Source organism: Falco rusticolus, chromosome 4 (assembly GCF_015220075.1).
Source record: "Falco rusticolus isolate bFalRus1 chromosome 4, bFalRus1.pri, whole genome shotgun sequence".
In the NCBI taxonomy this organism is placed as follows: Eukaryota; Metazoa; Chordata; class Aves; order Falconiformes; family Falconidae; genus Falco; species Falco rusticolus.
The window spans coordinates 40,787,799-40,812,185 of NC_051190.1; the positions used below are offsets into that span (position 1 = coordinate 40,787,799).

Genomic DNA, 24,387 nt, shown 5'->3' on the forward strand with positions numbered 1-24,387 from the left:
CGGTTAGATACCTTACATTGCTTGGGCTTGCATGTTTTGAATTGGATTGGGGTTTTTTACTGCTGCTTCTGTTTTCCTTGTGGAAGTGTGTTTTCTGTCAGTGTATAGAGAACTACAGATGCACATGTAAGTGAAGGACTTGTTCAAACTGCTTAAAGGTTGTAAGACTTCATTATTTTTTTGTCAGTGCCTTTTAGGTCAGAGAAATTTCTTTTAATCTTGGCAGTTTAAGCATTGCCCTAAAAAACTACAGGTTTGGTTTTGTGGGTTTTCTGAAGCTAGCTACAGAATACCAGCCTTCAGGTTTATCTTTTAAGATATCCACCATTTCATTTACCAGTTTTTCCTGGCCAGACCCTCAAGTCCATTTTTGCCCAGTTGCTTAAGCAAACTCTTCTCTGCATGTTTTGTGGGGTTTATTTCTTTTTTATTTATTTATTTTAGTTTGTTGTTTGGTGGGTTTTTTTCAAAGGGATGAATTAACTCTCAAATTATTGGTGAAACTTACTTCTAGAAATGACTACCTCCTAGATGGCAAGGAGTAATTTTTCTAATGGGAGTACACTGCAGCAAAACATTACCCTTATAACAATAAAAATTGCACTGGATTAGATTAGTTCTCCATCTAGTCTAATACCCTGCATTTGGAAAGAAGCAAAAGCTGGATGCCTAAAGAAAACTTGGCGCTAGTGCGTAGGTATATAGCTCTTTGAACATTCTGTTAGCTTTCTATAATTTGGAGTGATTTTTGTAAACCAGATGTGATGTCTTTGTGCTGTTTCTCTGCAGCGAAACTGTTCATCCTTTTCAATCATACAAACTCTTAAACTTTTACATCCATAACACCCGGTGGCAGAAGGTTCTATGGCAGCTTAACTGGAGATTGCGTGAAGTGCCACCTTTTCCCATATTTTCTCCACTATTCATGAATGTGGAGCTTTGTCATAGCTCCCACAGTCACCTCCTTTCCACGCTGAAGAGCGCCAGTCCACATCAGTGTTTCTCTTAGAGAAGTAACAGACGTAATTAAGTGACCACTTAAAACGTAGTTGTGCCCATCACCTGATTTAAGCCAAGGTAGGCAGTCTCCAGCATGTGGCATGCACAGACGCATTCTCTAAGGGACAGAAGTGAACAATGACACTAATGTCCAACCCTCACGTTTTTCTCAGGTATTGTTAGCTTCCATCCATGAAATTGTATTAGAGCGTTGCACCTTTTCTTTATTTGTAAGTGGACTGTCTCCCCATGCTGAGGAACTACAGTACAGACTGTACATTTTTTTTCTATAATGTTTGCTTATATCTTCAGTCCACTGAAAATTATCTTTTACATTTTTGTGTGCACTGTACTAATTTTTATGCAAGACTGTTTACATGGAAAGGAAAAGGACAAAAGCTCCTTGGTTTGTGCAGTAGGTCATGATTCTAGCACTACTGTATTTATACTGTTCAATATTTAATGTTGTTGCATATGCAAAAGTAATTAGAGCATCTAAAAATACATGTTCGTTTTACTCCAAAAAAATGCTTTCCATGACACTATTTCTGGAAGGCTTCTTAAATGCAGTTGGTTGCAAAGTTATCAGTAGTATATTGAGTTCTGTAAGCTCATCGTTCTGCTTCTGACACATGTTCTTTTTACAGAAAGGGGAATAAAAATATGGTATTTACACTTTTTAAGAGACTGTTTTAATTTATTTGTATTGCCATAAGGTTGTTTTATGTTCTATCACAGATGTATAAATCTTTGCAGAATTACTGTGTAACCTTGTTGTCAGTGAGAAGGAACTAGCAAAGCCCCAAAGCCGCAGTAGTAAGGCAATAATGGAGAACTCACCATAATTACATTATTTTCCTTCATATGTTCAGCCAGCAATGTCTACAAGTTGTGAATTTTTCATTTTATTTTCAAATTCAAGGCTTCTTTTTAAATTTAATGATAAAAGAGATGAAAGACAAATGTGAATTGAAATCAATTGATATTTCAGACTTGAAAAACTTATTGTTTTATACAACATTACTTCTATTTGCTTGCTTCTTATTTGGGCTTTGCTAAGCAATATTTATTTCTTTTATCTCTTTATTTACATACTGAAAAAAATTCAACACATGGAAGCACAGCTAAAGTAATCTGAGTGCGAACAGGGCTGGATTTGATTTTCTCTGTCTCACTGATGAATTAATTCAAAAAATACCTGTTCTAACATTGCCCAGCAATATATGTACGAAGAAAAAATGAAGTAATGAAGTATTGGTTAAAGAAATGGCAGAGAAAGTAAAATGGAAAGTTCAGGGGGTTATTTTTAAATTAAATAGTTTATGAAAAGATGTTTTACAGATATTTTACAGAAAGAAAACCCTCTAGGTAGCACTGTATTGCTGTTCAATTTCTGATTAAAATATTTTAACTTTCATATGGAATGGTAATTAATGTTTACACTTAGTTGTAATGACAATATAAAAATGTCTGAGTTAATTTCTTTGCTATATGTCTGAATTGTTTATATTGGGTCTGAATATTATCTGAATTTAGATAGATATTTCCAAACTATGCGGCTCTTGCCTTTGGAATAAGGGGTACTGTTATGAACGAGGTACACCCCCAAAATCTGGGAAAGCTCTTGCTCTGTGGTTTTTTTCCCCTGGGAGGCAATTAAGACCCAGTTAATTATCAACTTTTAGCAAAAAACAAAGCTCCGTTTGATTGGTGAAATGTCTGGATCATTTATCTGACTGGAGGTCACCTGATCTAATGCCTTACCTCTCCTTGGAGCAGGGCTGACTTTTGAAGGTAGATACAGGAATGCACTGGAAATGCCTCTGGCATTATAAATTTGAGCCTGAACTGCGTGACTGGACCTTGGGAGCCTCCTGTTATCTTCTCAGGCAGGCGATGGTTGTTTTAATAGCATCCTCCAGCAGAATTAGAGCCACCTATGATACCACTGCTGTCTAAAATTTCCAGTGTGCTGTCTCATGTTTGCACACAAAGATTTTGTGTAAAAAGGTGAGGCCTCTGGTTAAAAGTCTGACAGTTACTCATGTGTGACTCCCTCATGCAGTTCCACGCAAGCTCTGACATAAGCATAGACATGCTGCTATGTTACTTACCTCTGGTTTAAAACACTAGATCAACCTGGATATTTTACATTCATTCGTTTTGGGTTTTTTGTGTTTTTTTTTTAATTCACAGTGCCAGGATTTCCCTACCCGGCTGCAACTGCAGCGGCTGCTTACAGAGGTGCACATCTAAGAGGCCGAGGGCGCACGGTATACAACACGTTCCGTGCAGCAGCACCCCCCCCTCCGATTCCAGCCTACGGCGGGTAAGATCAGCCTCTTTTACCTGTTAGCATGAACCTCCCAAGGCTGGAAACTCCGTGCGGCTGCGGTGCATGTGGGTGGTGCCTCGCCGCAAAAGCCGGCATGGTGTGTAACCAGTCCCCAGGCTGGAAGTGGTGCACCTTGCACGGAGGGTTGAAAAATGACTGTAATTTGTACTGCCATGGTTGGTGGCCTTAAGCACTTCAGATGTCACATATTGTTATGTAAATGCTCTTAGAAACTGAATGTTTGGGAACAGAGAAACTGTTTCAGCTAAAGATATATATTTGATGATTGCAAACATCTGGTTATTAAGGAGGTTGGATCAAGTTACCTTCTTTTTCTTCAAATCATCCACTGAGCGTTGTCTCTGGTCCTGAAGGCTTAGTCATGTTTGGTTGGGTTGGGTTTTTTTATTATTTTATTGCTGTTTGTTTAGTTTTTCTAGTCGATGTTTTTACTGTGATAGAAATCTGGGGTGCTTCTCTCAGGGCCGTGTATTTTCAGTACACTTACTTAAATAATACCTTAAGATTTCACTGTCAGTGACCTACATTTACTAAAACCAAGAAGTAAACTAAGGAACAAAGGATGAAAAATCATGGTAATAATTTCTAGAAACTCAATAATTTTCTGTTACCTCAGAAGATTTTTTTAAGGTATGTTTTTGAGGGAAGAAAGGAAGAAACAAATTATCCTGTAGTTCTGTAAATGGTGACATGGGTTTTATAAGCTGCATATGGTCTTTAAAAGCACAAACATTGTCAAAAGATTTTGATATTAAGAATTTGGGAAGTCTGGAAGATTTGAGAACTTTCCAGATCCCAGGCCGGAATAGTATTTTGTAATAAAACCTGGAGGTAGATATGCCACTGTCTCTCTGTAAAGCAACCAGATCTTTGTGAGGAAGGGTCAGGAAGGGTTTGCAAAGCCTTTGAGTGAAAGTGACCTCTATCTGTCCCCCAAAACCCTGCCGGGCAGCTCGCCTGCACCCGCGGTGGGCACCCCCAGTAAGGCAGCACAGGACCCTGTCCTCCTCCCTTACCATAGGAGATGGGTGCCCTTCACTAGTTCCCTCAGTTTCTCCTGAAGCCTTTGTTGTGTTAAGCCAAAAGACATGTCTTTCTCTAGACAGGGTTGCTAATCCGAGCAGTCAGCCATTGAACTAAATTTCCAGGGATATTTGAGACAGGCACTTTGATGATTCCTTCACATTGGGCAGTGATCACTGTTTAATAAACAGAGAAATAAGATGTTCCAAAAATGGATAGAAAAACAATGACACAGAATCGGGTTATTTTCTAAAAGTGACTTCTGTTTTGGAAGTGCCTTTTGTAGTTTAATAAGCAAAATAAAATTAATACTAAAATTAAATTAATACTAATTTAATGAGCAAAAGAGTCTCACCACTGCTGGGGAAAGGCACCATGATTTTGGAAGGTTGCCTGAGTGACCCTTGGACAAGGATGGTGTCCCACCAAGGTTATTCTACTGTTGCCCAGACTTCCATTTAGGGTTAGTCCAGGTGTTTGTAGATGGCAACAACGGGGACAAGTTTAGAGTGCCCTACAGGAGCTGCTTTCAATCTGAGCATCTCAGCTACAAGATGGATACTGCATCTAAAGAAAGTGGACTCTTCCCATCTCTACTTAGCTTTAAAAGAAGTTCTTAAGTTGAACATAGAGTGCAATATGTAGCGAGATAACAACATGGGTTGCTACCAGTTTCCTGATGTGATGAACATAATATCTTAGTTTAATACAAAGTCATAAAGTTATATAAGAAAATACATACCAGCTGTGTGTGATACAGTTTTTGAATTGGACAATGCTGTTGTTGTTAGTATATGCAAAATGAGTAAATACTTCCAGACCAGTAAGTAACTTAAACTTGCTTTAATTTAAGGGGCCACATGTGGGTGCTCTCTGTGTGTGTATATATGCGTGTTATATAAATTTTTATAGTTTAGTTAGTACAGTGACTCAGCAGGAAGAATTAAACTTCCAAGTGTAATACATACATATTTTCAAGTAATTGTACTGCTTACTTTCAGCATCTTTAGGTAGTAAGTTAGGTGTATAAGCGTTGTGAGCTGCTGTTGTAAGTTAACGCAGAAGTTTTGCACTGCACTCAGGTTCAGCCATGTTTTGGAACTGGGTTCCAAGAGGGCAGCTCAGCACTCTTACCTTCTTCTGCAGGATGTTTTCATAGTTAGGTTGGACCGATCTCACCTATTACCTTCATGACACATCCCTAAAGCAGATCTCAGAGGGAGCCATGCATTGCATCATTAAGTGTCATCTTCTAATTGTTCCAATGGCTTCTGGCTGGCTGAGATTAACTCTTGGTAATCTCAGGCTCACCTCACCAGTCAGCCATGCTTTCTAACATCGTCTGACTCTGCAGAAGTTTTCAATTAATAAGCTTTGTCTTAATTTAGTTAGGTCTTAGTTCAGATATTAGTGAGGTTTAATTTTCTCCATCCACCTATGCTTTATTATAATGCACTGCTTTCCGATGCAAAACCCCCACATTTCTAACTTTGCAATGCATGGATCAGTGCAGAGATAATACATACATCTGTTGCACTGATCCACAGTTGGATTAATAAAGCTTTATTCTGAAATAATTTCTTTGGCCTAGTGTATTAGATCTTGTGCTGGTAACTTCACTGGTACAATAGTATAACTTGTAATTTCTTTGCAATGCTTTGTTCTGTGCTCACCCGATATGTACTCTGAGCTATCAAAGAAGCAAAATGGAATTTTAATCAGAAAAAATCCTTAATCAATGAAAATAAATTATAAGAATGTGGTTTTCAGTCACAATGGGAGTAGGAGTCAGGGAAAATTACATAGATAATAAAGAGATCACAGGGAATGAATAAACTTACAGAAGGAAGCAAACAACTTGGAATATCATTTGTTGATAAGAAAAATGGAAAAAGCTTTGAATGCTATTTTGCAATTCATTTAGTGGCAATTTCTCATTTCTTACTCAAGGGAGGAGCCCAGCCTTACAGCTGAGAAAACAGTTTAATACTATAATACTTTAAATCATTTAAAAAAAACAGAAAAAAGACATTTATTTTGTATAACGACAGATATAATTTTAATTATGAATTTACGTTAAATTCCAGCAATGTTTAGTTAGAAAAATATTACTTTTCTTTTAAAAAAGAACATACAAGTAAGTGTAAAGTTGATGTTTGAAATTACTGTTTTAAATATCTTTTATTTCATTAACCTTAGAGAGCTTATTACTGAACTGTAATACTTGATGTGAAATAATCTTCAGACTTGTTTATATTACAAAGTTTTGGAACTGAAACCAAATAATTTTGCTTTACATTTTGAAATCAGCTGTACAGCTAAGAACATGCTGCTTACTAGTGTTGATCTCAGCAGCACCGTCTCAGGACTCCCTGCTCCCTAACAGACGCCTTCTTCCTCTTCATCTCCCTTGAATCTGTAGTGCTGCTTATTCACTGGTGTCCTTTTTGATACTATGAGCTTTCCTTAGAAGCTGTTTATCAGCAAAGTTAAGAAATGGCAACGAGTCCTGGGCTGTAAGGAAATCTGGATGGTCTTGTGGTCATTAGGCAAAATAAGTTAGTGTGGTGCATACGGAAAGCTGTCTTCTGCTGTGCCTGGCAGCTGCTAGGAAACAGCAAGCATGCCACACCTGGCTAGCTCTGAGGAAAATTGTTGATCATAACCATATTTAAGGCCATTGTTTTCGTATAAATCAAAGAACAGCACACATGCTTTAAAATACCTCATTTAAAAATGAAATCTGTTTTCATGAGATATGTAGTGCTAATAATTAACAGATCCTTTACTTGCAAGTGAGGCATTTCACTAATTCTTTGTGATAGCATCTTGTTCATTAGCTCATGGAAAATACTTCATTTCTAGCATCTGTGGCATCATTTCTAGTGCCTTGAAATATTAAATTGTGGAGCTCACTCATAACTTCATATGTGTAATTCGTTTACGTACCATAAAAACCTACTGAAACTGAAACAAGGGAGTGAAGTTTGCGTGAGACAACTGAATGCTGAAATTTAGAGTTTGGAGATCTCCATTGCATGGGGGGCCTCACATCAACACTGCGCTGCGGCAGAGAGTCAAGAGGTGGTTGTGCTGTGTATGGCATGAGTGCACGGCAATCAGAGCCCGTCCATGGGGGAGGATGTAGCGCTGGAGCTATGGGATACTGCCTGCTGGTCTCGGGGGGCTCTCCGGGAACTTCACAGCAAGACTGGTGGCTTGGTTGAGGAGCAAGGTAGTTACTATTTTAAGCAGACTAAATTCCTTTCGTACCTCCTTTCTTGGGACAGCTGCCCTGTGGAATGATTCAGGTTTGCTGCTTCTTTCAGCTTTCCTGTGGGCTTCTTTTTGGGTGCTACATAGCATTTTGAATAAAATAATTTTAAAACTATTAAAAAAAAAAAAGGATAACAATGTAAAAGCAACGTTTTCATGACTTGACCTCTGTCTTTCTAGAATTATCTATTTTATTGACAAAGTGCCTACTAATGGTGTAAGAAATGTCCTAATAACGCAGAAGCTCCCAGCAAAGGTACTCTTATGACAGATTTCTGGATGCAGTGACCAGTACTGAACATTGCCAAAAGAAAAGGGAAAGAAGCAGGTTTTGTTCTCGTTGGCAAACTACCGAAAACAGGTGATCCAATTTTGATACCTGTAATTCCTTGTGAACTGTGCAGCAGCGAGTACCTCAGCATTCTTGAAAACTATTTGCCACATAGTAAAGCATCATGAATATGATGCTTCATCTTTATGTCACTATCAAGAAAAGCCAGTGTACTGCTAGTACAGCAGATAGTAGTAGTAGATAGTAGTATTAGTAAAACTAATGAGGAGTCCTTCTATTCCAGCATCGTTTGCCTCAAGTTCTTCACAAGTCTGTTCTGTGATAACTTTATCTTCACATTTTCCCTCTGCTCCTTTGAGTTCTGAGGAAGCTAACAGAATTAGCTTTCAGTCTGCATCTCCACTTCTGGTGTCTTTCCTGAGAAAAGAGGGCATATCAATATGTTTTTTTCTGTTGGAAAATAGTAATATTGAAAAAAAATAATAATCAACTAGCACCCAATCCCAAATAAAATTGTGAAGCTGGGGGGGGGGTGGGGGGGTGGGCGGGGAGTGGAGGAGAAGTAACAAAGACTATTTAGAAACTGTTTCCCTTTGTTAAAACAAATGTTTTAGTGTGACATTCTAACTGATTCAAAATGAAAGAGAAGCAGCTGTATTTTCCAACACCTTATTCTGAATTCAGGAAAGAAGGTTAATTAATATAAGCTACTACATCTGCTACATTGGTTATGTTTTTTTCAGTCCATTTGTTTGGGCTCACAGAAACTTCCTCTTCCTTTGGACTCCGTGCATTGTATATATGTGCAGTTGTTAGAACAAAAAAATGTGTTTTGCCAGCAAGTAGTGATTTATGTCTTCCAGCTTTGCTGTCTGCAGCAGTGCCTTCATTTAATTTCCCAAAGCGGATAATATAACTTGTTCATGGCAGAAAACGTTAAAACCAGAAAAACAAGAACCTGGAATTAGAGAATATTCTAAAAAGTTGAAACAGCCTCATGCAAGACTGTCAATTCTATATTTACAACAATGAAAACTGTAATTCTTAGAGTGCTGTAAGGTGTTACTTTAATTCTCAGTCTTTTCCTTGGTTTATTTTAAATAAGGTTGTAGTTGCATCTCTACTGTTACTTGTTTCATGAAGGCTTCATATAAAATGTGATTTCCAAGACCAAAAATGGGAAAATATGTGTAGGAGGGTGAAGGCGACCCTACCAGCAATCAGAAAACAGAACTTTTGTCCCTCGGGTGCTTTTTCTTAGTTGTGATGGAGGGGAAATAGGGAACTATAACCATGATTCCTATTGGAATGAATGAAATCGTGATTGTAATGCCCATTTGTTACACTGAATCAATCACTCCATGCACTTAATCTCCCTTAGGTTATTTATGTTAACTTGTGCAGATTATTTGTATGGCTGAGGGCCATATATATACTCAGCTGCTATGAAGTTACTGAACTAATGTTTGTGCAGTCGAGAACTGTCTTCTTATGTCATTGATAGATTATTCAACCCAATCCTTTTGAAATATGAGGATAGAAAAATTAAAATGAAGACAGATGTAGTCCTCCCGGGATATTATAAAGGTGGAATCTAAGCTAGTAAAGAGTTTGTCTTTAATATAGTTAGAAAAATTATTATAAGTCACAGACTAAAATAAAGCAGCTAAAATCATGCAAAGCAGATGTATAATAGTTGGTGAGAAAACAGTTTCATCTTTTACAGAAAAATAATTTCAGGAAATGATTGCCACATACAATGTTATTTAGATGCACATTTTCTTATTAAATCATGATTTTTCTCTTCTCTGAGTTTTCCTTAGCACAATAAAACCATGAAATATAACTGAATAAATCCCCTAAATTTGTTGTTCTTATTTTAATCGCTCCAGGTAGTGTATTAACATATCACCCATTCCTGGGTGAAGTAATTCAGATTTCAGTAGCATGGCTATTTCCAGACTCTGTGTTGGTTTACTGGGAACTCAAGATTTATCTGTGTGCCAAGACAATTTTTCGAAAATAAAGTGTAGAAGGAGCTGTGGTGAGATGGGTCCCTGTGTGATGCGTTCAGTCTCTTGCCATGCTTGAGACTTATCATCTGTTTTCTGCCTACAGCTTCAGAGGGAGAAAAGGGGATGATAAGCCATGCAAATTACCCTTTGGAGAATTATATACTAAAGGAAAGAAAAGCAGAAGAGCAAAATATGGTGTTTTACAAGTTGCCCTTCTGATGAACGGTGTGGTTAGAAAATACATTTGACTCCACTGGTTGGAGTCAATCACAGGAGTCATAAATGACAAGGACAGTGAATAGAGAAAATATTAGCTGAAAAGTCTGTGAAAGTCTGAATAGTTACTTTTCCTCAAACTTCAAAAGAAGCAGAAGGTTTTATATTTAATAGCACTATCATACTACAAGACCATATGGAGGAAATAAGATACGATCAGCTGATACCTTTTCATAGTGCCTGTCCTGCTTGGGAGCGCTAGGCTCGTTTGCTGATTCTGCCACTTCATTTTAATACGAAACATGTTTAATGACGGAGTCATGCGCTGATGTCTCATTTTAGTGTCGAGTACTTCCTTCAGTACATTATTGATCAAGTGGTTGCATATTTAGCATTCCAGATCAGTTTCTGCCTGTAAGTGGCTGAGCATTGTATGTAAGAGGAAGGTGCAGGTGAGCGGTGGTGCCCACCCGGGGTGACAGCCAGGCCGGAACCATCAGCCCTGCTTCGTCTTCCGACATCACTGTAGAGCCACAGGTCACCAACAAGAGGTCCCCTTTCTGACAATTACTCTCTCAAAGCTTTGTTTTCCGCATAGCAATGTTTAACAACAGTGGCAAGTAGTGTGTTTTAATACACTGCAGTGGGCTGACCTTGGCTGGCTGCCCGACCCTCACCCAGCTGCCCTCTTATTCCTCCTCCTCAAGAATACAGCGGGAGGAAGAATGATCAAAAAGCTCTTCAGTTGAGATTAAGACAGGGAGATAGCTTACCAGTTACCATTGTGGGTGAAACAGGCTGGACTTGAAAATTAATTTATTTGTTGCCTATTAAAATGCAGTTGGATGACTAGAAACAAAGACAGAGCCTAAAGCACCTTCCCCTGCTCCCTACCCCTTCTTCCCAGGCTCAACTTCACTCCTTCATTCCCAGCTCCTCCACCTCTTCCCAGTGGGAGTGGTGCAGGGTATGAGGAACCGAGGGTTGCGGTTGCAGGGCCTCCATCTTTAGTGAACTTTGTATATCATCTCGTAAAATGCCCTCCATGTTGTTCATGATTGTGTACTTCTACCTCCCGGTCATGTGGAACATTTTATTTCTTACATGCAAATGGGTATAAGAAAAACATGTAATGTTTTAGAATAATCAGAATAGCAAAGCCAAACCAAATTACAGTACAATGTATTCACAGCAAGCTCTCTGAAAGCTACCAGTGTACACCAGGTTTGGCATATTTTGCTCTGCAGACATAATAAATAGAAAAATACAAAAGTAAAGGTCTGACCTTACTGTTGCAAATGGCAGACACTCTGATTTAAGTGGAGCTGAATTTTCACACATTATCATTCCATAGCGAACTTTTGTTATCAGTGTGGTTTCCACGCATGTAGTCATACTTAGTTTATCTCAACTGATTCTTAGACACATACCAGCTCAGCCCTGTGGGTTTTGGTCATTGACCTCAATAGTCATGTTATACTTCTGACATGAAAATTCTAGTTGGAATTGCAAAACATCGTAGGCTGGCAACTTGGTAATAACTATTACCCAGATAATAGTGTTCTAAATTGAAAATATTGTGGTAAAAAACCCTGTTGTGTCCTCTCGTATTTAACTCTTGATTCTGGTATTGGAAATACTCATTTTAAGTTGCAGAACTGCCAAATGAATGTAAAATTCCAGGATGTAGGTAATGTGTGTAGTTGGTAGGCTGCCGTTGTATACTTCCAGTTTTATTTTGTGTAATCATTTAAACCATCTTTGTCATACTGTGTCATTTAGAATCTAGGTTTTTAGAATTAGGTTTAGAATCTAAAATTTGAGCTATTTACACTGATGATTTGTCTTAGCTGAAATGCAGCAGTCTGCATTTAAACGGCACCTGCAGTTTATTGCAGGCAAACTTTAAACAGCAATATAAAAATACTATATCTTTTTCAGATGAGAAGTAGTAGTGTATTCAACCAAAACTGCAGGGGAGCTCAGAACCATTGGCATGTTTGCAAAAGTTGTGAAATGATAAAGTGAGAAAGGTTAATACTTTTTTTTTTTTCTTTTTATAAGAATAACACCATGGCATTCTTAGCAGACCTGTTGTCACTATTGGACATGTGTATCAAGCCAACAGTGCAGTACCTATGAATACTCTCATCTCTGTGTACATTTAGGTATGGAGGTTTGACCCAATGGGTAGAATACCACCAGTATAATTGTTTCACACATTCCTCTCACCATACAAACTTATGCTGTGTATTGTTTTCCATCTAAGTAATGACAACTACTGCTTTGTTTCAGAGGGTTGATGTAATTGCAGGACAAGAAAGTAGTAATTCAATAGATAGCATTTTGTTAATGTATTGAAACTGATTGTAGGATTGGCCCACTGGAAAATTATATAGAAAAAAAATTGCTGCCAATATGCGGTTTCTTAAAAAAAACAAAACAAAACAAAACAAGAACAAAAACAAAACGAACCACACACACACCCTGCCCCGCAACCCTATCAAAAGTATTTTGCAATCCTGCCATGCTTTGCCTAGGCGTTTGGCATACTTTGTAAGATGTTGTATTCAGTACAGATTGACTTCTGATAATTACTGCCAACCTCCTTAACCAATGTGAAGAGTGCCTTCCTTCCCCCCTCCCTCTGTTCTTGTGACAAGACTAACCTCAGCTGTGCAGGGGTTGGTGGCATTTGCATGTGGAAATGCACTAATATGGATGTTTTTCTTTGTGTGTGCATCCTTGCAGTGTTGTATACCAGGATGGATTTTATGGTGCAGACATTTATGTAAGTATTCATTGATGTGCATGCTGTCCTTGTACATTACCAGAGTCATTCTTTTTACAAGTTTGCTGCCTAGCTTGACTCTGTTTTGTCTATTTACCATCCCTTGCCTGTCAGAAAGAATTGAGAAGAATATCTCTCACATTGGAAGACCTTTCTGTTCATTACATCTATCATTGTTCAGTGGAGCTGAATTAACTCTTCAATCAAATGCTGAATGAATGCAAAAAGATGTGAAAAATGTGTGTGCGTGTGTGGAGGGGCGTCTCCCTTCAAAATGGAAGTTCAAAGAAAAATGAAAACAAAGCAGAAACATTCTTCTGCAAATCCCCAAAAGCTAATTTTTAAAGATCAAGGCAAGCTGAGTCTTATTAATACCTGAAATATGAAAATACTTTATGGAGAGATAATAGATTTCCCAAATCCAGGCAACACTGGGTGTATGTAAGTGTGACGGTGATAGCAGAGCTTAGTTACATAGACAATACGTAGTCATATCTTAAATTACTGTAATTGGTGTAGACTTCCATCTGTTCTTTTAAAATCCACATATTTAAGTTTAAATGAAATGGGTAGAGACTGCTCATGACATAAGAAGTGGTTATATTTATTAGTAAAGTTTTATAGTCCTGGATCCATCATTACCTACGTACCTCATTCCTTTAAATAATATTTTTTTCAGTTTCTTACCAATATTGAGGTTTTTACTTTGAATGTATACATCAAGGCTACTTATGTCTGAGTATGCAGGAGGCTTCAGGGGGTTGAGGCTGATTTTCATTCTTTTAAAATAAGGAATTCTTATACCCTATGTGTAGATGTAAAATATTTCACTGAAACTCCAGTAATCCTTCACATTTGTTATTATTTCATTAAAGCAATCTGGTTATAAGTTATAGTTTCATCTTTATTTCACCAGGCAACTTTCTCTAGCCTGCTTGTACTTCTGTTGTACTGTCTCTGTTAACGTACAAAGAGACAGATGAGTTGAAATTGGTATGAATATTAACAATTCAATAGGTAGTGCTAGAAAACATTCCTTGTATTCATTATCAGCAATCTTTTAGAACTATTTCCAAGGAAAGAGATTTCTTCCCGTAAATTTTATCTAAAGAAGGAAAACAATTTGAATTTATGGAAGAAGTAGGTTTTGTTTTTCTGAAGGAGGTAGAAAGAGGATGACACTTATCTGAAAATTCATTTGTGTAGATTAAAAGGTATCTCTAAAATAAATTGGCATGGGTTAAAGTTCTCTCCCTATGTGCTTATGTACCTAGTGATGTTATCAGTCCCATATTGTTTGCAGCACATGAGAATCACCTGTTTGCCAAAGGCTTACTCAAGCGTAGTGTGCTGCTCTAATCTCACCTAAACACACGGCTGCTGGATTTTTGAGCAATGTAGGATGCATGGTACAGTGTGGAATTTCTTCAAGTGTGGTTTCCAATTTTCATATTTCTTCAAATTGTCAAAAGAATGTGACATCCATTTTGCTCAGTTTACCAACCTGAAAATCTGAAAGGCAACGAGACATCTTCCTTAGGGTTGCTTGATGTGATAGTATAGGTGAGAACTAAATGTTAATGTAACAGTTCGTAGTTTTGGAACCCTCTGCTGCTGAAAACCAGGAATATCTCTTTCAGTGATTGACAATATTCTTTTTAGGTGGCCTCACACCCTCTCACAGACTTTGAAAATTTTGTTTCCAAATTAAAAGTTATTTCAATGAAGAAGATAACAAATAAATTATTAATTTCTAGTGTATCCTCAGTTTTGTTGTCTGGAACAGTCACATGCATTAGAAGATAGAATAACTATACTGGTGCATTGGTTTTCACTCAGTTGCAGCATTGTGTTTCTGATTACATTTCTTAGTTCTTTTAATGCAGCAGAATGTTTACTTTTACAGCAGTGAAGAGAATTAAAACACTCTTCTGGAAATTTGTTTCATTTTTTTTTTTTAATGTACAAAGCTTCTTATTTTATAATTCTTTTTTCTTCACATTTGTCCTTTCTTGCATCTAAAACATTTTGCAGGGGAGGGACAGAGAGAGAGAGAAAACTGGCACAAATCAAAAGAAACCTTACCATTCACAGTATATTAGTTCTTAGTGTATTAGTTTGCAACGGACCAAGTTATTTATTAAATCCCAATTGATTATGACATAGTTCTACTCAGCTTTTCATTTCACATGCAGAGCTGAAGCTTTGCGAAAGAACAGATGTTTAGTGAAAAAAAAAGGAGAAAAAAAATAAACAATATAGGTTTTAATAGCAGATTGGAAAGGAATCTTAAAAAGACCTCAGAAAGCAAACCTAAAGGTACACAGTGCTGAAAAGCCAGACCAAAAGTATGCATTAACACGTATATCAAAGTGGGTTTCATTCTGAAGTGATTACAGTGAGTACCAACAGTAATATGGACCATGTTAATCTTTTCATAATTAGCTATCAATATAACCTTTGATAGCTAGATTTTTTTAGACATGAAGGAGGAAAGACACAAAGCGAAAAAAGATAAAGTTGGGTAAAAACAGCAGAATGAACCAAGAGCAGCAAATAGCCAGAGTTGCTTAATACAAACCAGAGGAAGAGAAGAGCATAGGAGTATAAAAATCAGTGGAAAGTAGTCTAAAATGAAAAATCAACATCCATGAGTTGATGTAATATAATACATTCTATATTTCATATAGTTCTATACGGAATGGAATAATGCTTCTGAAATAGCTGAGCTATTGAATTCCTTTTTAAATGTGCCTTTGAGTAGGAAAAATAAAGGCGATGATTAGGAAGAAAGGAAGACCTTTTAAAATTAAGTATTGATTCACTAAGAGAAAAAGTCATTAAAGGAGAATTAAGGTTGCCTGCCAGCAAATATAGAAGTTCCTAGATGAAGATTGACACCTGTGAAAATAAGAAAATACTCTCCACAAAACGAAGCAAAAATAGTAACAGACGCAGAAATATGCGGTTAGAATAATAGCTTTACACTATTGCTCTGCTTTATCCATTGTCATAAAGAATATTTTTAGAACGTGTCAGTCTTCAATCCACACCTAAATTGTGGGAAGGCAATGAAATACGAGTAACTTCCAAACTCTGTCATCACCAGCTTTGGATGTCCCTGGGTAATACAGTTCAGCCCTGCGCATTAGCCAGGCTTACTGCTCCCAGCACGATTGTCTCACCTGCTCTCAGGGTTCTGGACCTGTGGTGCTGCAGCTGATGAGAGTCCTCGACAGCGTATGAGTACATAGGGTTAAGATTTGTTTTCTGAGCTGTCCGTCAAGAATAAGGCATACTTTTGTGATCAGGGGTATGGAACTAGATCATCAATAGCTAGTGTCATCACCTTTAGCTCAAAGGTATGGTAGTATTGAAGGTGGAGCATGTATGTATTTCCCAAGGAAAAAGCAGACACAGTTATCTAAGAACCATTCCTATGCTACATAGAAGTCCCTCAATGCAATCAAATACCCAGAAGGTGCTGCTGCAACGTGAAAAGCAAGGATATGCAGTGAGCACTGAAGTCTTTCTTTTAAGTGCTAAAGATTTCTGTGTTTTGTAAATGGAAGGCTGTGCTGTGTCCTGTGAGTCCCAGAAATAGAACAAGAAGTGGAGAATTATTTTTCCAAGGGCAAGAGAGTCCCTAGGGAGCAGTGGGTTGTTCCTCCTGGTGCTGTGTGTGCTGGAACACGTTGCCTTTTTCAAAAGTTTTGAAATCTGGTGCTAAAATGTCTTATTTGTGATATACATTCAAGAAAATGCTAGGTCAGTCCTTTGTGATTGTATTTGGTTGGAATTAATACGGGTGGTGTCAGTTTGGATACGTTACCAAGAGCTCTGAGGCAACAGATTTCTCTGGGGGTACAACACAGAAACAATGGGAACCTTTTGCACAGGCCTTTCCAGAAGCTGAGCCAGCACAAAGAGGTGGCGGAATTTTTTTTTATTTTTTTTTTTTTTAATTCTCACAGTCAAAGTTTTACTCTTTGAGCTGAACAAAAACTGTTTAAACCTCAGTATCACGTAAGAGATACTACTGCTTTCTGTGTTCTGCAGGGGCTCGGGTATAATTAATGCCATTTTAAATCTCACTCCTCTATTTGTAGCTAATCTGGCAGTTATAATTCTCAGTGGTAGAGAAGGTTTTGAACTTTGACTAATTTGGGTTCACAAAAAACTTTGAGATCCTTGAGTGAAAGGAAGTAAAAATTGAGGAAAAATAATTCTCAGCGTTCACTTAGAATATTAAATATGTTAGAAATGGGAAAAACTACCAAAAAAAAACCCCACCCTATCATTTAGAGTAATTTAGTTTATCTGTATCTACAACAGATGCTGTCAGTACTTTTGAGATCAAGATTAAAAAAAAGTAATTTAGGTATTTTAGGAAGAGTTTCACACAGGTATATATGTTTTGTAATCTATAGATGTGCATTTGTATAACTTTTTTGGGGAAATTATTTTTACTACAGATGGACTACTTAAAAATTCAGATGCATTTGATTTTCTGTTCATTTCCATTTTATCCTATCCTATCTAAAATTTCTGTGATTTCTTTCTAAAATTGATTAATATTTCTCTGTAACAATTGGCCACTGATCTTTGACATATCCCACTGCTCTTCTTCAATTTGCCTGAGCCACGGAGATGTATAAAACATTGAAAGGAAAATTGTAATGAATGGCTCTGGGGAATTTGTCTGAATTCCTTCCTTTAAATCTTTCTTTCCAGCCTTCATTCCTGACTCATTCAAATCATTACATTTCTGTTTCTTTATAGAGCAGTATTGCAAGAGCCTGTGTATGGCAATAAGTTACTACAGGTATGACATACTGACTGATAGGAAAAATTCATTAAGCTGGATGTAGACTCTTGTAAAATCATACTAATTCTCAGATAATTATGTGAGAAAATGGATTCTGTGTGTATGAATGATAGGAATAGTCCACCAATTGCATTTTATTTTCCTGATTCTATCACAAAATCACAAATATTCTTCATATCCCATGAAATACAACGGTTACTGTTGTAAGTGTCCTGTTTGGTATTTTATGCCAGTGAGATATATCTCTGTATTTGGACTGCAAGTGTTTTGACCCTATACTTAATTTTTTAAGACAACTGAAGCTGCTGTAACATTGTGTTATTGTTGTTTTGGAAGTAGCAAATATGCAAGCACAGATAAGGCAGTAGATGGTTTTTCAGTATTTTAGCTGAATTTTCAGAATAATAATTTAAAGCATAAAAGTCAGGCACTTTCTGTTTAAGTGTATGGAGTGAGGAGGGAAAAAGCATTCCTAACATATTTCTAAAACATAGGAAGTTATATTTGTTATTTATTATTATGTAATTATGTAATTATGTAAAATAACTTTTAAAGTATTTTATTTTGCAATATAGTTTAAGTCATGAAGATAAATATTTAATGTGTTACTAGAGGTGTATATGTAGTGAATATTACTAATGTATTCTTCACCTAAGATATCAGCCACATTCAAAATTAGAGACAAATTGTAAGGTAGAACTTGTCACAGAAGTTTAGAGTTCAGGGGTTTGAGTCAAATTCCCAACACAAAGTGCATCTTCAAGTATTTTGTCGCTGCAGTGATAAATTGTCTGAAGTGATTGAAGTAAACCAGTAAGAAAACAGTACCATGCCAAAACTGTAGAACACAAACCCCATCAAATCATTCGCTTAAGAACGTTTTTATGTGTAACTATATGATAGCTCATGTTAAAAATATGAAATCATGACATGGGCTGGTAGGGAGTTATGATTTTCCTGATAACCGAATGCGTCCTACATTTCAGTTCTTTGGAGAATTCAGGCAAATTAACTTAGATTCCTTTTGAACTTTATTGGTTTAGACTCAGTCTTTCCAGGACTCTGACAAATGTCATCCTGATTTTTGAATCCAGAGCATCTTAATAAAGTTAATAAAGTTGAGCTTTGTTGTTCAGCAGCAATTCTTTGATGAAAGCAGATCAAAATATAAGCATAAAATAAATGTAACCCTTATGTTTAAGGAGCAAGAAAGGGTCCGTCTTTGCAGTCTGACTAATTTTTAGTGATAGTTAAATAAAGGAAAGGAAAGGAATCCTCACAGAGCCTCCCGTCTGCAGCTAAGAGCAGCCAGTATGTGAACAGCCTGTCTCATTTTTGTCTGATGAAGAACACGGGACTGTTGATACCTCTCACGATGTCCTGCTCTGTGTTCTGTACTGCAGTGGGAGTCGTGTGCTTAGCTGGGCTGGAGTGAAGTGGCTCTCACATGGGAGGCAGGGCGCTTAGAAGTGGGCTACAGAACAAGCGCAGGAGTCACACCCGTAGCAAACAGAATCATGTCGTACTGCAGAGTGACTTGCAGTCTGCCATCCCTTTTCAGGACTGGATCGTGAAAACAAGTTAAATATCTTCTTTATACTTTTGCCATTTGTACTTCTGCTTATCAGCACTCAGGGAAAAATGGGGAAAGAAAAAAATAAAAAGACAAAAAGGTGCTATGTTTAGCATTCAAAAGCTGGGAGGTGAGGACAGACACATTTGTATGTCTCACCTTGCTCCTTGCAGCACAAGCCCGACCAAGTGCACAGCTCGCGTTATTATCCCTCAGCCTCACTGTTTACTGGCTCCGTTTGCACTTGGTGACATTATTTGACATCTGATTGCCTGTATGCACATACCTGCAAGCAATATCTGCCTATTATACATTTTTGACAGTAATAGCCTTCTATTGGTTTATAAAAATCAAATGATCTGAAATGAGAAAGTATTTCATCTTGATGCTTCTGTGCTTGCACAGAGGAGCAGCTTGCTGCAGAAGAGCGAGGATATACAGTATCATGAAAGCACCTGCCTTATTCCAGGGGTTGTGTGACACAATTGCTGCTGGCAGGGAGCTGACCGGGAGCGGGGAGGTAAATGTAATATTCTCTGTGTGAGCACTTGAAAAAATCAGGAAGAATGTTCCTCAAGTAAGTTGACAATTCAAAGCCTGGAGTTTCTAATGAGCTGTCAGTATATGTAAAACATCTGTTTATTCTTAGTGTGATGCGGCGTTATCAGCCGAATGATTGATTTCCAAACCCAACCTGCTTTAAATCTTCAGACCAACAAAGGTTTACACACGTTAGGGATGAAAGCGATTCTGCCAAGGAAAGTAGTAGAGAGGGAAATAGCCTGTAAAGTATTTGAAATTGCTTTTCTGAAAAGACTGAATTTTTATTTGTAAAATCAAAATAAAACCCCACAAAAGTTCCTGCAGTAAAAACCTACTACTGTTACAGTAAAGGCTGTCAAGTCGTAGCCTGTTCTTCATTCTTCAGCATAATATCTTGTGTGAAGTCAGCCTTCAAAAAAAAAAAAACCAACAACAAAAAAAAATAGGGCGGGGGGGGGGGGGGGAAATCGATCTATTAAAGCAAATGGTTTGGGAAAAATGTGAATTTTATTCCGAGCTGAGCGATCTCATACTTTCTTATTCAAATCGTTGTTAAGGTAGGGGAAGGTGGCAAAGGAAATACAGAAGTCCCCTGTCCCAGAGGATAATGGGATGGTGAATTCTAATTGGGACGTAAATCGCGTTTGTGTTATCTGTGGAGACTGGCCTGTGTTTGTTAATTGGCATGCTGAGATCATTTTGAAATGGTTGATATAACGCCGTGGTCCATTGACCAGGAAACGCTGCTGGTTTCACAGTTTGATAATCAATGCATCACTGCACACAATTCCTTTCAAATGTGTGTTTGTTTGTCCTGTTTGCTTAATTGAACAGCTGGAATTACTGTTACATACAACTGAATGTTAATTCATGGAAGAAGAGAATTTTGCTGCTTCATTATAATTTTATGTATAAATTGGAAACCTATGTAACATTAAGTGTTTACTGAGAGCACAAATTCATAGGTTTAATCAACCAGACATGCTAAATCATGTTTTGTACAAAAATGAATTGATTATTAGCTGAGTTTTTCTTTTAGGTTTGGTATTGCTTTATTAATATGCACACATGTCATTCTTAAGAACAATTGCTACTTGAAAACTGCTGGAAAAATAGAGTATTGTGTTACAAAAAAATCCCGTTGATGAATGCAGTTCATTGCTTTCTCCCGATCTTGGGGCAAATCTTAACAAGTACAAGTTGTGGTGATAGATTTTGCTTAATGATTCACTGAATTACGTTTTTAACCCCTTAACCGAACTTACAGCATGACAACACTCTTTTCAGTTGCTGCTAAATTTTGTATAATGTGATTTAAGGTGCTGTGGCAATCCAGTTAGAGCATGAGTTTGTGTTTCAGGGTGGTTATGCTGCCTACCGGTACGCCCAGCCTGCCACTGCCACTGCAGCTGCCTACAGTGACAGGTAAGACCTCATTTACTGCTAATAAATATTTGGCCAGTGGAAGTTGAAGATGATTCTATAAATTTGCCTTGTTGAAGGCTCATAACTGTCTTGTTGCTCTGCAGATAATTGTGATCTCAAAAGCAGGCTGTTTTATTATAATCCATGAATAGCCATAAATTGAGAGATTTTAGGCCTTAATTGAGAATCAGGCATGAGATGTGCGCATTCCCAAGCTGTAGATCATCCAGTTAATGTCTGTGACCCTTGTACAATGTAGATAAATATATGTACGGCTTCATGATGGTCTGCTGCTAAAGATCATTATTCGTCTTAGGAGTATTATTTGAGTTGATTTAGAATCTGAACCTATTGAGTGCCCTCAATTCTCATTGACATTGTTTTAGTTGGTGGAAATTGAGAATGAACTGTGTCTAAGCTGTCTAAGCTTGAACTATCCAAGGCAAAACAATATTTTTTTCCCATTTGCTTCCTTTCCAGACATTTGATTTTTTGAAATACTGAAGAAAAAAAGATCAGTGATTTTTCTTTTGCTCTGTATTTTTATCTGCAAAATGTAAACCACATTCAGTAGAAATAATGCCAGGAATAAAAGATTATTAAAATCTGCATAAGAGAAACATGCAAAGACTTAACATCTATAAACTAAAAGCGATGTCACATAAATTAACTTGTCATCTTGTATGATGAAGATTGGGACCCCATTGAAGTCAATGTCTAAATTGCTGTTGACTTCAGTAGGAATAGGTGTTTGTCAAATTGCATCAAATCAAGCCTTTGCAGTGTGTGGATGTGATTTTGTAATGAAAAGAAAGAATATTCTATGTTTTTCTTCATAAACTTGCCCTTAACAAGATCTATGCTCTCTTTAATACTTTTCAAGTACTTGAAGAGTGTACAGTCGTACAGGGAGGGTGTATATGGGGAAGGACAGATCCCTGCATATATTTTGCTTCACAATAGCAGCGAGAAGTAAGGTCACGTTTCTCAGTTTCTGATACAAGAAAATTTTCGCTTGGAATCATGGAGAAAATTTCTTAAGTCTTGAATATGTTTAGAAAAATTTCTTCAGATGCTAAATTAGACATTGTTTTAAATGTTTCTGTTTCATAACAAAATCAACAGATAAAGTTCAGTGAACTATTTCTTAGCTCGAAGTGCTGTTCATGGATTCTGTATTTTTAGAACAAAGTACCATGGTATGAATGTTACAATGCTATGCATGCATATTTGCCTTTCAAATGCTTATTCTGGGTAATGATGAAATATTTTTTTTAAAGTTATGTAAATAAAATAATTTGCATGTATGGCTGAGGCATGCTGTGTCAGACAGGTAAGCAAGTTAATTTCTATTAATTTTGGGTCAGTAATATCAAGTAGGTATGTGCTGTATGCACTTTTTGGGGGATGTACTATTTCTACTTAGGGTAACCTACAAAGATGAAGTGCTACTCAGTAGTTTCATTTCATTTCCACAAAGGTGTGTTAGCATGTCACAGCTCTCCTATTTCTCTGTGAGCTTATAACACAATTCCTGCTTCTAAAAACTTACTAAACTGAAAGGACAAAATTGTAACTAACCTCCTGTGGTTAGTGATTTTTTGCCAGATATCATCCAGGTGTCCCTGGACCATTCCATAGGGTGTTTATTCCTCTGAATAAATGAATTTCTGAAAACCTATATGTTTCATAGAGAAGCTGAACAATATCAAGATGACTTTTAAATGCTTTAGCTATGAACTAATGTACCTTCTCATAAACCAAATCAAATGCTGTAAGATAAAACATCAGTTGGTCACATGTTCTGCTATGGGTAGAGAGTCAAGTAAGTTATGCTGACAAAAAAAGGAAAGGATTTGTCAAAGAAAATAGTGCTCTTAAATGCTATAAAGGGAGCTTGAGATGGTATTACTAGCAATGCAGTTGTTACAACCCTTAATTCTCTTTTGGAAAAAACGTCTGATTTTCAGATACACTTTGTTTATAATTAGAATTGTAATAACCCGTCTTTGCTTGCATAATTTTAAATATCATATATGAATTCTCTCTCTTTTGGATATTTTTTTTAGTTTAGCTTCTCTTTTTAAAATGTTGTTAACCCTCACCTTTGAGCTGCTTCCCCCAAATGAATATGGTTTCTTGTCTTAATTACGAATATTGTAACTGAATTTCTTTATGGGAGAATCCTAAAACTAGCATAGAGAACAAAACAAATAACAGTCTGCTCAAACGTTTCTTTGCATATGGGAAACTATGTGCAAACATGGATACCTCTGATTACTCACAACTACAGTTTGCTTAATTTGATTAACTTTTCATTCATTTTTAATTAATTCAATTCAGCAGATTTCATGAATTCCTAATATTGAAAGTGCTGAAATACAGTTCAGTACAACTACTTGCATCTTTTCTTCTCAATGTAATAATCGTCCACTTTCCTCTGACAATATTGAGGATTCCATATCTCCTTATACGCTACTGTTATTTAGTGTTGATTTGAGCCCCTATTTAATTTAATTACACATTAGATATATTTACTATTCATGTATAAATGACGCCTAGAAAAATGAAGTGAGGACCAATGAGTATGTACTATTGAAGCAGTGATGTATCATGGAAATACTACTTCATATTAGTTTAAAAAAATAATTTAAAAAAAGGTTTATTGTTTTGATCACAACTCATATACATGATGAATGGCAGCGTTCCGTATTTGACAAGCTTCTTAAGTCAGGAGATGGAAAGAGGAAATCTTTAGATTGGAGACATGTTTTGGTAAATTAAAAATAAAGGTTAACAGAAAGATTTGGGACTCCAGAATCAATACACCAAGTCAATGGATAATGATCACTGTAAGAGAGCTCAATTGTGAAGAAATGCGATGGTATCCTTGTTTGTCACAGCTGGAAATATTGCTGGAAGTAGGCAAAGAACAGATATATAGGGGAGAATCAGGTAGCAAGGAAATCTCATGAAACAAAACAATGCAAACCCCTAAGTATGTATTGAGAGAAATCATGTACTAAACCCACTTTTACAATGGAGGTAGA

At 37.0% G+C, this 24,387-nt stretch overlaps 1 protein-coding gene across 26 annotated transcripts in view; it reads left to right on the forward strand.

The window, feature by feature from the left end:
- Positions 1-24,387, forward strand: part of RBFOX1 (RNA binding fox-1 homolog 1) — a 955,581-nt gene that overhangs the window by 902,246 nt on the left and 28,948 nt on the right. For 22 of the 26 annotated variants that reach the window (XM_037386459.1, XM_037386456.1, XM_037386452.1 and 19 more), the window contains 3 exons: positions 3,196-3,328; positions 12,929-12,968; positions 21,273-21,337. In XM_037386459.1, the coding sequence (XP_037242356.1) occupies positions 3,196-3,328; positions 12,929-12,968; positions 21,273-21,337 (238 nt within the window). The remainder of the gene's footprint in view (positions 1-3,195; positions 3,329-12,928; positions 12,969-21,272; positions 21,338-24,387) is intronic. The other 4 variants (XM_037386462.1, XM_037386465.1, XM_037386473.1 and 1 more) reach the window with 1 other exon arrangement.